This window comes from Onychomys torridus, chromosome 23 (genome assembly GCF_903995425.1).
Source record: "Onychomys torridus chromosome 23, mOncTor1.1, whole genome shotgun sequence".
NCBI lineage: Eukaryota > Metazoa > Chordata > Mammalia > Rodentia > Cricetidae > Onychomys > Onychomys torridus.
The window spans coordinates 6758973-6772769 of record NC_050465.1 but is presented as its reverse complement, the minus strand read 5'-3'; the positions used below and the strand labels follow the sequence as shown (position 1 = coordinate 6772769).

The 13797-nt window shown below is 48.5% G+C and overlaps 1 protein-coding gene across 14 annotated transcripts in view; it reads right to left on the bottom strand.

Annotated features, from left to right (window-relative positions):
• Lrrfip1 (LRR binding FLII interacting protein 1) overlaps positions 1-13797 on the bottom strand; it is a 132502-nt gene that overhangs the window by 23872 nt on the left and 94833 nt on the right. For 7 of the 14 annotated variants that reach the window (XM_036172865.1, XM_036172867.1, XM_036172859.1 and 4 more), the window contains 3 exons: positions 11502-11579; positions 3626-3661; positions 2792-2917 (listed from right to left, as the gene is read on the bottom strand). In XM_036172865.1, the coding sequence (XP_036028758.1) occupies positions 2792-2917; positions 3626-3661; positions 11502-11579 (240 nt within the window). Of the gene's footprint in view, positions 1-750; positions 823-2791; positions 2918-3625; positions 3662-11501; positions 11580-13395; positions 13462-13797 lie in introns of all 14 variants that reach the window. The other 7 variants (XM_036172872.1, XM_036172868.1, XM_036172863.1 and 4 more) reach the window with 3 other exon arrangements.

Genomic DNA, 13797 nt, shown 5'->3' with positions numbered 1-13797 from the left:
TTATATAGAAATGACCATGGAAATGATGAGTTTGTACGTGACTTATGCTACCTGTCTGTCTGGTGCTTGTTGCTATGGAGTTTAGATGCTTTCTTAGGCCCTTTCTGGGGAGAGGAAAACGAAGTGACGGCTCTGTATCTACTGCTGGATCCCAGACTTGCCATGAGCTGTTTGGTGGATATGGCTACCTGTGCCTTGGCACCTGCCCCCCTATGGCACCTACTCACCTCAGCATTGTTAAGGAACTGGGGAGCTACATTCTTGTTGGCATGGCGATGTCCTTCACAATCTGAGAGCAGTATACACATATACGCTCTCAGATGCTGTTGCCCTAAGTAAAAGTTGACAGCATGCACTAACTGGAAGCTTCCTATACACACGGGTTAGGGCAGCTCTAGTGAGCTCGGCAAAGCAAACTGGGAGAAAGACACTTGTATGTGACAACTATGGAGAGTGAAGAGAGCCAAAACTCTCCAGTCTGCTGTATTTGCAAAATCAGACATTGGCTCTGAGCGTAGGGCGAGAGTGTTGAGCACCACCCCACATCAAGGGAGAGGCCGGTCACCTTTTCCACTGTGTCCAGAAACTGCATTTGGAAGAAGACAGATGCACACTGTGTTAGAATTCCCACACTCCCACACTCTCCACAACTAGTGCCCTTCAGGGTGAGCATGCGCATGGGACCTCTGTGAGGCTCTTTAAAGTTAAGGTGGGTTAGTGTCACGGGCTCACACGTCCATAAACCGGTACCTTCATCTCTTTCAATCCCTGCATGTATTTGCCTTCTACATCCTGAATCTGGTCCTTTAACTCATTAAGTTCCTGAGGGAAACGCACAAAAGGCAGATGATGTCAAGGGGGAGGATTGGCAGAAATCGCATGCAGAATTCACACGCCCTTTCTTATGTCTGGGTCCGTCCCCTTGTCTAGGCAGTCAGAGACATGGTTTCCTCTTTATTTTATTAGCCATTAAAGGAAAGTTATTATCAAGATTAAAATTTGCACTCCACACATTTTAATACAATGTTATAAAATTTAAGTGTATCTTGTATTGTTTTATATATATATATTTTTTAAAAGAGCAAAATGTTGGGGGCTGGAGAGGATGGCTCACTGGTTAAGAGAACTTGCTGCTTTCCAGAGGACCTGGGTTCGATTACCAGCATCCACATGGTGACTTACAACCCTTTGCTACTGCAGTTCCAGGGGATCTGGTACCCTATTTTTGTCTCTGCGGGCACCGTGCACATATGTGGTACAGAGGCATACATGGAGGCAAAACATCCATCCACATAAAATAAATAATAAATAAGTAAATCTTTAAAAAGCCAACAAACAAACAAACAGGCAAGTGGGGGGTGTTTGGAGAGATGGCTCAGAGTTCCTGCTAGTCTTCCAGAGGACACTGGGTTAGTTCCCAGAAACCAAGTCAGGTGGCTGGCTCTATTACCACCAGTAACTCCAGCTTCAGGGGATCCAACACCCTCCTCTGGCCTCTGTGGGCACCATGCACACATGTGGTACAGATATACAGACAGGCACACAGAAATAAAATGATAATAATAAACTTTAAGCGACAACAGCGAGCCACAAGAACTCTGACAAGGGTTTAGCTCCCTGTCTGACTTCCCCACAGACACAGGGAGCTGCTGGGGGAGATCAGCACATCCCAGTGTCCGCTTTCAGAGTCCCCAGTCTCCATCCCAGTTCTCTCCATGTGCCTGGTACCTGGGGACTGATCGGCCACAAACTAGTCTCCTGGCAAACACCTGCCAGGCAAATGAACGGTCCTCATGCCTAAAAGTAGAGTCTAAATAGGACTGGAGTGACCTCCACTTCCAGCCCAGAGAGAAAGCAACAGTGTTGGTTGCTGAGGATGTTAGGGTCTGGTACATGGCATTTTAGGGGTGACTATCCTGGCTTCATACTCATAAACCTCAGGAGCTGCACTTCAGGTCTGCCACCTGCAGCTGCTTCAATCCTTTCTCTGTTCTTCTAGCAAATGCCACGTGGCTGCTTAGTCACCACCGGTGGGTCTGGTCGCTGGCAACCAGATTTGAGTATGATGAAACTCTCCCACAAAATCCAGCCCTTTCAGACCCTCTGTCATGCTCTGCTCTCTGAAGGACACACATTCTGGTCACCCACTCTCCGTTCCTTTCCTGTTTGGGACACAATTGCTCCAGTCACCAAACAGCACACGCTGTACTAATAATTAGCACACAGTGCTGGGCTGTGTGTCTTTCCATATACCAGAAGGTCACCAGACGTGGCACCATCCATGGTGTCAAAGGGTTAATGGAGAATAGCATCTGTGTTACCGTAGGAGGAAAAAAATCACTAAGATACAGTGGTGACGTCTACCAAAGACACGCTACTAACAGAGGGGAGAGCATACATTCTCGGAAAGGGGAAAGATGATAGTGGGTGGGCCTGGAACAAGGATTTGGGGGTAGATGACCAGAATGTTCCACCATCTAGAACACTCCAGAGAATGAAAAGTGAATACCTACATGTCTACCACATGTTAAAGATGGCATGATGGCCTATAGAGAGCAGAACACTGATGGCCACAGAGGAGGACACATGCTCCTCCCTGCTTGGGGACAGGCAGGTAAAAGCTTCCCACGAGATGCTGCCTCAGCTGGGCCAGTGTTAGGAGAAAGCCAAGTTTTCAGGCAGAGAGAGGAGAGAGGATTGATCTCAAGCCTCACAAACAGATCTCTAAATACAAAGACTAATCAGTCTTCCAAGGGGTTCTGTTCAGTCACAAATGAGAACAGTGTCTTACCTTAATTTCCCTAATGGACGCCTCGGTGTCCATGGAGATGGAGGTATCTCCACTTCCTCTCCGCGAGGAAGTCCCGCCCAGAGAAGCCAGTGTGGCAGCAGACAAGCTGGGCATGTTACGGGACCCCTGGAATGGGGGAAGATCAACTGTGATTTAGTAAAACCAAAATTACCGACAGGCCTGACATTTCAAAGCCTTTTCTTTCGTGTGTCCTTTTTAGCATTCACGGATGATCATTTCTTGTGTGTTAGTGTGTGTGTGAGATATGTGCATGTGTAGGTGACAGTGTGGAGGCCACAGCAGGGTGTCAAACATCCTATCACTCTCCACTGGATTTCCTTGAGATAAGGTCTCTCACTGAGACAGAAACACACCAGTTTGTCTAGACTAGATGGCCAGCCACAGTACTGGAGTTACAGGTATATGCGAACACACCCAGCTTTTTATATGTGTGCTGGGGATTAGAACTCAGGTCCTCATGTTTGTGTGGCAAGCACTCTTACCCACTGAGCCATCTCCCTGGCCTCAGAGCATCTTTTCTTTACCTGAGCTTCTATACTGGACCATCTCGCACAGGCTTCTGGCCAGTGTTAAAAAGGCTCATTCAGAGATGTTTCATGGGGGTTTGGGGTTTGTGTAGTTAGCAGTGAGCTAGTCTCTGTCCCTCAGATTTCAACACTCACACTTTGTGGATATGACATCACGCTGTGTGGCCCACTTAGCAGCTCAGTCAGTCACTTACTTTATTAAACACCAGGTCTCTGAGTTCAGTCTCACCCAGGACCCTCTAGGTTAATAACTAACCTGAGACAGAGGCTTGCAGAAATCCCTTACCTTCTCAGTGAAGTCTTTGTCTGGTCTTTCTTCAACCTGTGGAAGAAATGGACAACCGTCAAATATTTCAAAGCACTGAATTGGTCACAGAAACTCTGAAGTATGATGCTAAAAAGAAAAACAACAAAACATTAGGTTGTGCTATAATTTAAAAACTAAAAACAACAACAACAAAACCTAAGACTTTGGCTTTCCTATCTTTCCCGTGTGGAAGTCTCTCTGAAGCTTTCCTCACCTCAGATAGACGCCTCAGTGGGACTCAGAGCAGCCTCTGAGGCTGAGAGCAGGTATGCATTGGTGCTGAGCCCCAGGGGAGACGCCTGGGGTAGAAGGGCGTGTCTTGGGGACCAAGATTGAAACTGGTGTCAGGACTGTTCCTTTCTTTCTCAAAATCTAAAATGAGATCAAGTTCCGTCCCTGGCCCTCTGAGAAGTCACACGGGTTCAGTGCTGGGTCATGCCTCCCCCCTCAGTTCCAAGGGCTGTTCCCCACAGCTCAGAAGTTCTTAACTTTGACCCCCAGAGCATTCCCAGAAAATGTCAGTGACAAACATACATCATATCTCAGATTCACAGATCTGAGTGGCAGCGAACACTGTGGACACCCGTGCAGGTTTATAATGGATGGTCCTGAAGTCACCACCATGCTCTGAGGTCATAGCTCCCAGACAATGTGAGCAGAAAGAAACGGTCACTAGGCATGAGACATTCGCCTCCAATGTCCATTTCTTTTCTACATGTGTCGAATCTAACCAGTATATGGAAAGGACTCAGAGGTGCTGCTGCACAGACCCTGTGGACCCATTGCTGATGTGCAGGATAATCACCAGATGTTGTATATTTCCACATGTGTAATTTCTACTGGCTTAACTGTACACTGTGGGGGTGCTAAGTCAGGCCCCAGTGGAGACAGTCTTATCTGTTGGAGAGCCCTGCTCCATTTTCTTTGGGTGTGAATGTGTGTTCATGAGCATGTGTGTGTATGTGGAGACCAGAATCTGACATGGTGTCTTTTTCATCTCCCCACCTTATTGTTTGAGACAGGGTCTCTCACTGAACCTGGGACTTGCTGATGCAGTGGCCAGCCAGCAAGCCGAGGGCTCCTGTGTGGAATAACAGGCATGAACTGCAGTGCCTGGATTTTTACATGGGTGCTAGGGATCTGAAAACTCAGCTCACCATGGTGAGCTCTTTACTGACGGAGCCACTGTCTCAGCCACTCTGAGTTTCCAGGATGATTTTGGCAGGACATGTTCATTCAACTTGGGAATAAAAGTATTTCTGAAATACTGTTCCTATGAACATTTTGGGCAGCTAAAGAGAAGTAAGGTAGCTGGCACTCACTCTCCTGAGGGATCAATTTATTAACTCCCTTGGGCCCAAAGCCTCATTCCTTAGATGAGTTGGTCTGCAGATAAATATTAATGAGCCCAAAGTAGAGACAGGATACACAGGTCCAGCTCTGCAGTGCTGGGGATGAAACCAATGCCTGGAGTATGGCAGGCCACCACTGAACCACCAAGCCCCACCCGACCCCCAAAGTCCAGATCAGCAGACTCAGGCTTTCACCTAGAAGACTATTGGCTTTTCACTCCTTGGTTAAATACTGTTTTCTCCTGTTCATTGTCAAAAAATATTGTATAGAAAAGATGAAGCTCAGATGCCAAATGATCACAAAGATCTATGTCCACAAGCAAAGGGACTTTCACTAGGAACTGGTACATATGTTGCTTTTATAATTCACAAAACATCTAACCAGAAAGACAAAAATTCCAAACCATAGCTTGGCCAGGTGCAGTAGTGAATACCTTTAATCTGCCCTCCCCCTACCTCCCCCCCCCCCCACAGGAGGCAGAGACAGAGGCAGAGGCAGAGGCAGGTGGATTTCTGTGAGTCTAAAGCCAGCCTGGTATATGGGGTTAGTTCCAGTCCATCTTGAGTTACATGGCCTCAAAAAAAAAAAAAAAAAAAAAACAATAAAACACAAAGCATAGTTTGCTTTTTCCATAGTTAAAAAAAGTCTCTTCTCTAAAATAAATAAAGGATGGAGAATATGAAATATTGGGGAGTGGGCTAAGGCCATTCAGAGAAGAATTAAAAACTGCTCTCTCAAAACAGAGACATGAAATGTGCCCTGCAGCACGTGATTTTGTTTTCAAATTGACAAGGTACATCTATAGTCCAATCTTTTGAAACAGGCAGCTGCTGGGGCCCCGTGGGATGTGACCAGGGCCCTCAGAGCTGCTGTTCCCACTGACTCCACTAGATGGCAGCCTAGCCAGGTCTGCCTCAGGTCAGGTCTGCCTCAGGTCAGGCCCAGAAAGGAGCCAACAGACAGCTGCACCCGTTTCACAAAGCCTCTGACACAAAGGGACAGATAAGTAAACCAGATGGCATCCTTCACTCTGATAGAGAGCGTGCCACCGTCCCTCTGAAAATAATATACAAGGAAACAATACACATCCATGGCTGTGGCACGACCCGCTGTGGAGGTTGCCATGGAGACAAGGCCACTAGAGGTGGACACAGAAGAGAGTGGAACTCCAAGGCTGTTGTTATTGGACACAGGAGGCACATGGGACAAGCCCCTAGACCTACCAACATTGGCATTCCCTTTGTGGAAAGGGGAAGGGTACCAGGAATCTCGCGACCTACTGAGTTTTTGTTGTTGTTGTTTTTTATTTATTTATTTATTTATTTTTTATCTCCATTCCCCAGCACTCAGTATTTCAGATTAATGTCACACTAACAGAAGTCTAAATGATACATACTAGTCTTTTATAATTACCGCTGACTGTATTCAAAGACATCTTCCAAAATCTACTGGAGCCGGGGGTGGCAGCACATGCCTGTAATTCTGGTACTTGAGAGGCTGAGGCAGGAGGATTGCCATGAGTTTGAGGCCACGCTGGGCTACAGGGTAAAAACTTGTCTCAATTTTAATTTTTTTTTTCCTCCTGAAAAAAGTCCCCTCTCAGAAACTTCCGTAGGAGAATAGGTAGCTCCACCTTCCCTTCCAAAAGCAAGTCCTCTAGGAGGACATTGGACGTGAGTCCTACCCATGCCACCTCAGCGGTTTCTTACGATGAGGTTTTAAACACCCGTTGCATGTCACCGTCTGCTGGCCCATTCGAAGATAAAGAGACCCAAGCAAGATCTGGCCCAAGAGAGAACCCAGCCTCACAGTCCCAACTCCAGGCCACATCAGACACTGGAAAGCCAACAGCGTCCCTGAAGCAATGTCACTGCAGCAACACTTGTAAAATAAGTGATACAGCCAACAGCACCCGGGGAACACCCACTTAAGGGCCACTTCCCTTCCAGTGTCAGTGACAGTGGCGCTTCCCATCAGGATGGGAACTTTTGGTTTTATTACTTATTTAGGGTGTACGTGCATGCCATGACATATGTGGAAAAGTCAGGGGACAACTTGCAGGACTCGGTTCTCTCCTTCTATGTGTGTCTTTGGGGTCAAACTCACATCATCAGGCTTGGCAGCAAGTGCCTTCAGCCACTAAGCCACCTCACTGGCCCTAATCGTATTTTTGAGGCAGAGTTTATGTAGCTGAGATTTATGTAGCCTGGGATTCACTATGTTAAAATCATGATGCGCCTTTCTCAACCTCTCTAGTATTGGGAGTACAGTCAGGTGTCGCCATGCTTGGTGAATCGCTGGTTTTAAATCTACTCTTGTACCCATAGATTCCGGCTTGCTCTCCACCTGGATCCTGCCTCCCCTCACATAAGGTGAGTCACAAGGGTCTTTGTTTTCGAATTCAAATGGGCAAACAGCTGTGCTCAGCACTTTTCTATGAATACAGGGGACAACAGGAGCCCTGGCTGCATTCAAGACATTCCTGAAGGATGTTGCAGAACCACGGAGGCTCTCCTGGATTCCAGTGGGCTGTGAGACTTAGTGGAGGGAGATGCCCTATATGTTACCTGGCTCTGCTTGAGTGTGGTTTAAGCCTAGATCTTCAACTCCAGATCCCACCCTTTTCTAAATACCTGCCTTCACAGCTGTGCAGCCGATGTTTATGTTATTTATTTAATGAACATCTTCTTCTGGCCCAGTCTGTGTATCCCGTGAAGGGCAAGGGCAGGTCTACATTGCCTAACACTGTAGACTCATGACCAGAATATTCTAGGTGCTTAATTAACACTGAATGGGTGAACTACAACCTCTTCAAGGAGAAGATTCTGGGCATAAAGGAGAGAAAGAAAACATGGTTCATTGCACGCGTGCGTGCGTGCGTGTGTGCGTGCGTGCGTGTGTGTGTGTGTGTCCTACTTTTTTTCTTTCTGTGGCTTTTCAACCAACTTGGAGAGGAAGGGTTTTGTTTGGCTCACACTCTCCAAGACACAGTCTATCATTGAGGGAATTCCAGGTAGGAACCTGGAGGTAGGAACCATGTCTAGCTTTCTTATAAAACCCAGGACTGTCTAGGAATGGTACTGCCCACAGTGGGCTGGGCCCTCCTACAGCAGTTAAGGGAATTCTCTTATGGGCGTGTCCACACACCAACATGATAAAGACTATTACCTTTTCAGGTGATTCAGGCTGTCAGCCTAATTGGGACTGGCGATGGACAGGTGGAATGGATGTGGGGGGTGGGGGTTGTGGGAGTGAAGAGGAGGGGGTGGGGAGCGGTGTTAGAATGAGGTGGAACATGGTCATCCGCCTCCTGCATTGGGACTGGTGCCTCTTGGCTTTCCCAAGAATTGTGTGGTCGGGAACCCCAAGCTTTTGGTCTTGACCCTTGCAATAGTCTACAGATGTGGAGGCACATTCGTGTTCTTAAAGGGGAAGGAACGACCACTTCCTTTGTTCTGGTGGCCTTTGCTCTTCGGTGGCACCACCCTGCCCCCAACCCTGTAGTACCGCCTCACTTCCCATCTGACAGGAGTGAGCTGCAGAGCCTTGGGTGCCTCAGCTGACTTCTATATTTTCTTCTCCCCCCCGCTGGTGAAGTACTAGGTCAGGGGTATTTTCCAAGAACCAATACGGACACTAACAACTGTGTCACAATGTAGCTGAGGCGGCAAGAGCCAAGCAGGGGCAAATTATGCCTTCAGGGGGCCGTTCCTTCCTTCAAGGAGTTTGTATGTCTGCCTATACGTCTCGAGCCAGGAGTGGGAGCTGTGGCATGTGAACCCCATCGTCTAACTCCTGCCCTACTGTCCATCCTGCTCTATGTGCCTCCCACAGAGGCTAGATGGGAGGGTCACTGTAGTCCTTGTCTGTCCCAAGGGCAGAGGGTGTCAAACCCAGCATCCTGGTGCCTAAAGAGGCATAAAGAACACTGTGCTTTTCTGTGTCCTGGGGCTATTACTCCACAGGAGGGTGGGTGTGTGATTTGGGCTGGCTGTCAAGAGAAAATGTCTGTGAGTGAGTACAGACTTGCTGATGGGAAGAAGCCCAGAAGTTTGTGTTTGGACTTGTGCGTCTTCCTGTCTGAGAGGGAGGAGGAGGAGGTCAGGGCCAGGGCTCTGGGAGAGGAACCTGGCAAAGGCCAGTGACCCTCCCACTGACAGAAGAATCTCCTGGGACTACCCTATGTTTAGAGGTATCGCTGCACCTGAGAACCACGCGTAGGTTCCTTGGTCAGCGTACCTGGCTGACATGAGGTGGTAGGATGGGTCGAGAGGCCAGCCTGTGTTCCACATGTCTTTGCTCACTAAATGAAACAACAGAAAACAATGATCGATGGACCTCTGGGGCAATGACCAGGTTACTAGAGGAGGGAAAAATGTCTACTGATTATCTCTGCAATGGACTTAGCGAGGGTGCCCACACCCCAAAGAGATCACTTCCTCACAGGCTGCACAGATGTACAATGCACCTCTGCAAAAAAAAAAAAAAAAAAAAAAAACCCAGCCAAACTTGTTTCATGTATGTAAACTTTCCAAAGGTCTAGAAAGCATGTGCACGCACGCGCGCGCGCGCACACACACACACACACACACACACACACACACACACACACACACAGCAAAAGGGACTGCATCTGACTTCAGTCTTCCCAATTACAGTAACCATGAATGCTGTCATACCATGACTTCATCGTGATACTTAATATAAATCCAAGGGCCATGCCTAGTGATGACAAGCAATCCTGCTTTGCCACCCCGAGCTGAAGTTGCTCAGGCAGCAGGGGTGGGGGAATGGTATGGGGGCTTGTTGGGAATCTTTGAAAGTAAAAGCTGCAGACTTCTCTTGGTTGCAAACTCTCCACTTACTCCTCAAGTGCACACTCGATTATTATGTACAAGGAAGAGAATGCTACACTAACTTGCCATGGAAAAAAAATTGTTCCTAATAATTTGAAGGCTCCTCATGGATTAGTTTGTATGTGTTATACCACCACAGAGCCTGAGGTGCTCAGGACAGCCATTCCAATTTAAAGGAAAGATACATAATGGGATGGGGGAGGGGCACCAGGCCCTTGAAGTGACTCAGTGGAGAGGCTCATAGCTGCAAGGGATCCACTCCTCCAGGGGAAGCTGTTTCTGGTAGGAAACACCACAGTGAACCCATCTGTGTAAGTGGTGTGTCTTGGCTCTCCTGCATTCTGTGGTGGCAGGGACCAATCCTGGGCAATACAGGGTTGGAGAACTGAGTCCCAAACTGTGTATTTCTGTCTGGGGGTTTTCATGTGAGCTGATCAAAAGAGATTAGCCCTGACTGTTTGCACTCTCCACCCAAGGCTTTCCAAGTGTGGGCCTCCACCCCCACCTCTTGCTACAGCCTGGGCATGTCTCCCCACTCCAGCCCAAACTGGCCAGTCAGGTGTGGTGCTATACACCTGAAACCCCAGCTCTTGGGATGTGGAGGCAAGAGGATTAGGAGCTATCTTCAACTACATAGTGAGTTCAAGGCCATCTGGGGCTATGAGACACAAACAAGGGGACTAGGGGATGGCTCAGTTGGTAAAGTACTTGCTATGAGGCCTTGGTGAGTACCAGGTTGATCCCTAGCATCCACATTTAAAAAAAAAAAAAAGCCGGCCTGGTGGTGTGCACCTGTAATCCTAGCACTGAGGCAGGAGGCTTCTGGGTGTTTGCTGACTACCCAGCACAGTCAAAGCAGCAAAAACCAGTGAGAGACTCTGTCTCATAGTATTTACACAGACAGCAACAGAGGAGGTCAGCAGATATAACCCCAAACACACACAAACAAAATAAAACCATTTCTTGTTTAGATAATGATAAAGTAGCCTCAAAGACAGCCACCGATTGACTGGGTGAAACTGTCAATCTGGTAGGACCTGATCTCAGGGCCTTGGCTCCTCCCGCCATGTCGGGCATGCGGTGAGCCACAAACAGGACAGCAGGGCTCTGGTGACAGCGTCTATGCAGTTTTTGAGCAGATGTGACAACAGGTGACCTAAGAAGAACTGAGATTGGTGAGGCATCTACAGGCCCATGGTCTCTTTTAAAACTCTGGTAACCTGCACAGTTTAAAGGCAACGTTAAGTCAAGCCCTGGCAATTTTAAAGTGTAAAATACAGCCCATCCACACACATGGCTACAGTTTTCACTGCCAGAATGGACTTTTCCCTCTCAAGTCTCATTTCTAAGCACCACTAATAGCTTCTGTTCCGTTATGGTCCTTCAGAAGTTGAGCAGTGTACCCCTGACACCACCCAATAGAATCTTCAAAACTCAAAACCATTTCCCAATCCCATTTTAACTAAAACCTGAGATAAAGTGAGAGGCTTCAAGCTTCAACCCATACTGGCTTTCAAAGACAGGGGCCATTTCTGAGGGACAGCAAGGTGAAGGATAAGGAGTGGGAGGCCAGGGGAAAAGGACAGGGAGGCAGAGGAGATGGAGGAAGGAAGCTGAAGGGTGGCAGGGCCAGGAAGCAGACTTACCACAGGGCTGGCCCGCGCCGAGCTGGCCCTAGAGGAGGCCCGGGAGCTGGAGTTGAGGTGGCCGCTGTACTCTGAGGGCTACGATGGAGCCGCCACAGGATGCAGAGATAGAAACAAAGGGACAGGGTCAGCAAACAGACAAGGAGAAGGAAAGCCACCAAGACTGCACTTTAGTTAGTGTGGAGGTTAGCCACACTCACACAAAGCGGAGAGGAAAGGCAGGTTAGGGAGCAAACAGAGCTCAGAAAAGGAGTCCGCATCTGCCACAGCATCAGGTAAACATCTACCAAGGATAAAATACAACTGCATTTTCCACAGGGTGCAGCTGCAGGAGAACACCAGGCACTGCTCAACTTTCGTGTGCATCCTGTCTCCTGCGTTCACCTCCTGGGTCTGTGGTGGCAGTTCGTGAGATCCTGCGCTGCCTTCAGCTGCATCCCAGCTCTGAAACTAGCCAGGAGGCGGGCTGGCATTTCTGAAGGGAAAATTTGGCTTTTCTGCCACCTTTCCAGGTAGAAACTGGAGGACCTGTCTTCTGGGTGTGCCTGTGTATTTATTTGCCTGTTCAAGCTTTCTAACTTCTGATGAAGGCAGATGACAGCCCCTGGGCTGTAGCCTCTAAACTTTAGTTTGGATTCAGCCACCTGCCCTGGGACAAATGCTAGACGGACCTCTGGGCTGAGAGCCTTCCAAGCGTCATCGTCACTGTAAACTGTAAGGACTCTAGATCTTCAGGGGTGCTTATGATGCCATCTTAAGTATCGTCTCTGTCTTCCCACCAGAGAGCCGGCCCCAGTGAGCAGGTAAGGCCTGGCACACAAGAAAGGACTCCAGCTCTTCACTAGCAATGGTCGGAGGGACTGTGCCTCATGTTGCTTCCTGCCCAGTCCACGGCTCCTGGGTCAGAACACTTCTCAGACCAGCTGGCCTGACTTGATCCTCCTGAAAATCAGCAGCTAGATCATGTTTCCCAGGCCCCATGTGACATCTCATGTCCAGAAGTCACTGAGGGTTAAAGAAAAGCACTGGATGCTTTAAAGGGCTGTGGCCAGCATGGTCAGGCCTGCGGAGGCATTCAGACTACATTTCTTCTCTGGATAAAGACATGTTTACACTCAGGTGTGGGGCATCCAGTGACATAAGGACCATATCAAATTGCTTAAGGACCCTTAGTCAGAGAAGTTCTCTGACCAGCTGGACTGCCTTGACCCTTTGGAAGAGAAGCATTCATGTCATCAGGCCTCAAGTGTCACCTGTGCCTGGGAGTCAAGTGGCCCATGGGCAGCTAATGTAAGTCAGAAGGCTCTGAGTTTGAATCACACCTCCATTTCATTGGCCATGAGAAGACTGAGAAACAGAAGTTAGGTCAGGCCCACACAGACGTGAGCGCCACAAAGAAGAGGATGTCTGTAGGACCTGTCTCTGCTCTCACTTCCTGCTAGAGACAGTCCTCCTGGATCCCTTGCTCAGATGGGTGGAAACTCCTTCCAGAGTGTCAAGACTGGGCTGCTAGACACAAATATGAGCTGTCTCAGGGTCATCAGGGGACAGTGGCAAGCCCTGCAAAGTGGGACCAGCGTCGTCATAGCAACCCTGGGGGTCTGCCCGACTCCCCCCACCCCTTCTCCTTTCTCAAGGTGAGAAATTCATTACTTGGGAGTTGCAGGGACTGAAGCGGACGAAACCCAACTAAGGCGAGTCTCTGACCTCAGAACAAACAGTGAGGAAATGAAATTAACAAGCAAAGATTTCCAGAGTCCATCATCCATGACCTTTATCACAAAGGAAAACACAGACAACGTTTCCTCCTGTGACATCAATCACCATCCAGCAAACACCCCTGGGTCATGCAGCACACAGTGAGGCATGATGGGAAACATGAAAAGCGCCTTACAGCTCGGGAACCACAGGCGCTTCCCCTCCGAGCCTCATAGAGGCTACTCTCATGCAGCATGGACACCTGTGACAAGAACAGACTGTCAGGGCAGGAAACGCACGCTTTTTAAAAGGACCACGCAGAAAACACTGAAAGGAAAGGTTAGGAAGAGTGACATGTGCCAGGAAGAGGTTCTGGAAAACACCGTGCAGGCTCCACATCACCCTCTTCAGCTCTTCAGAGAGCCACAGAGAACAAAAAGGTGCAGAAGTCAGAAGAAAGACTTTAAGTTGCTGTCAGTTGGCATGCATTTTCACGAAAGCACTGGAAACTGTTATTCTGAAAAACATCCAACATGAGAATTGCCAATCAAGATTGAAAATTGGCAAGCAACTCAAACATCCTGAAGTTCGTCAAAGC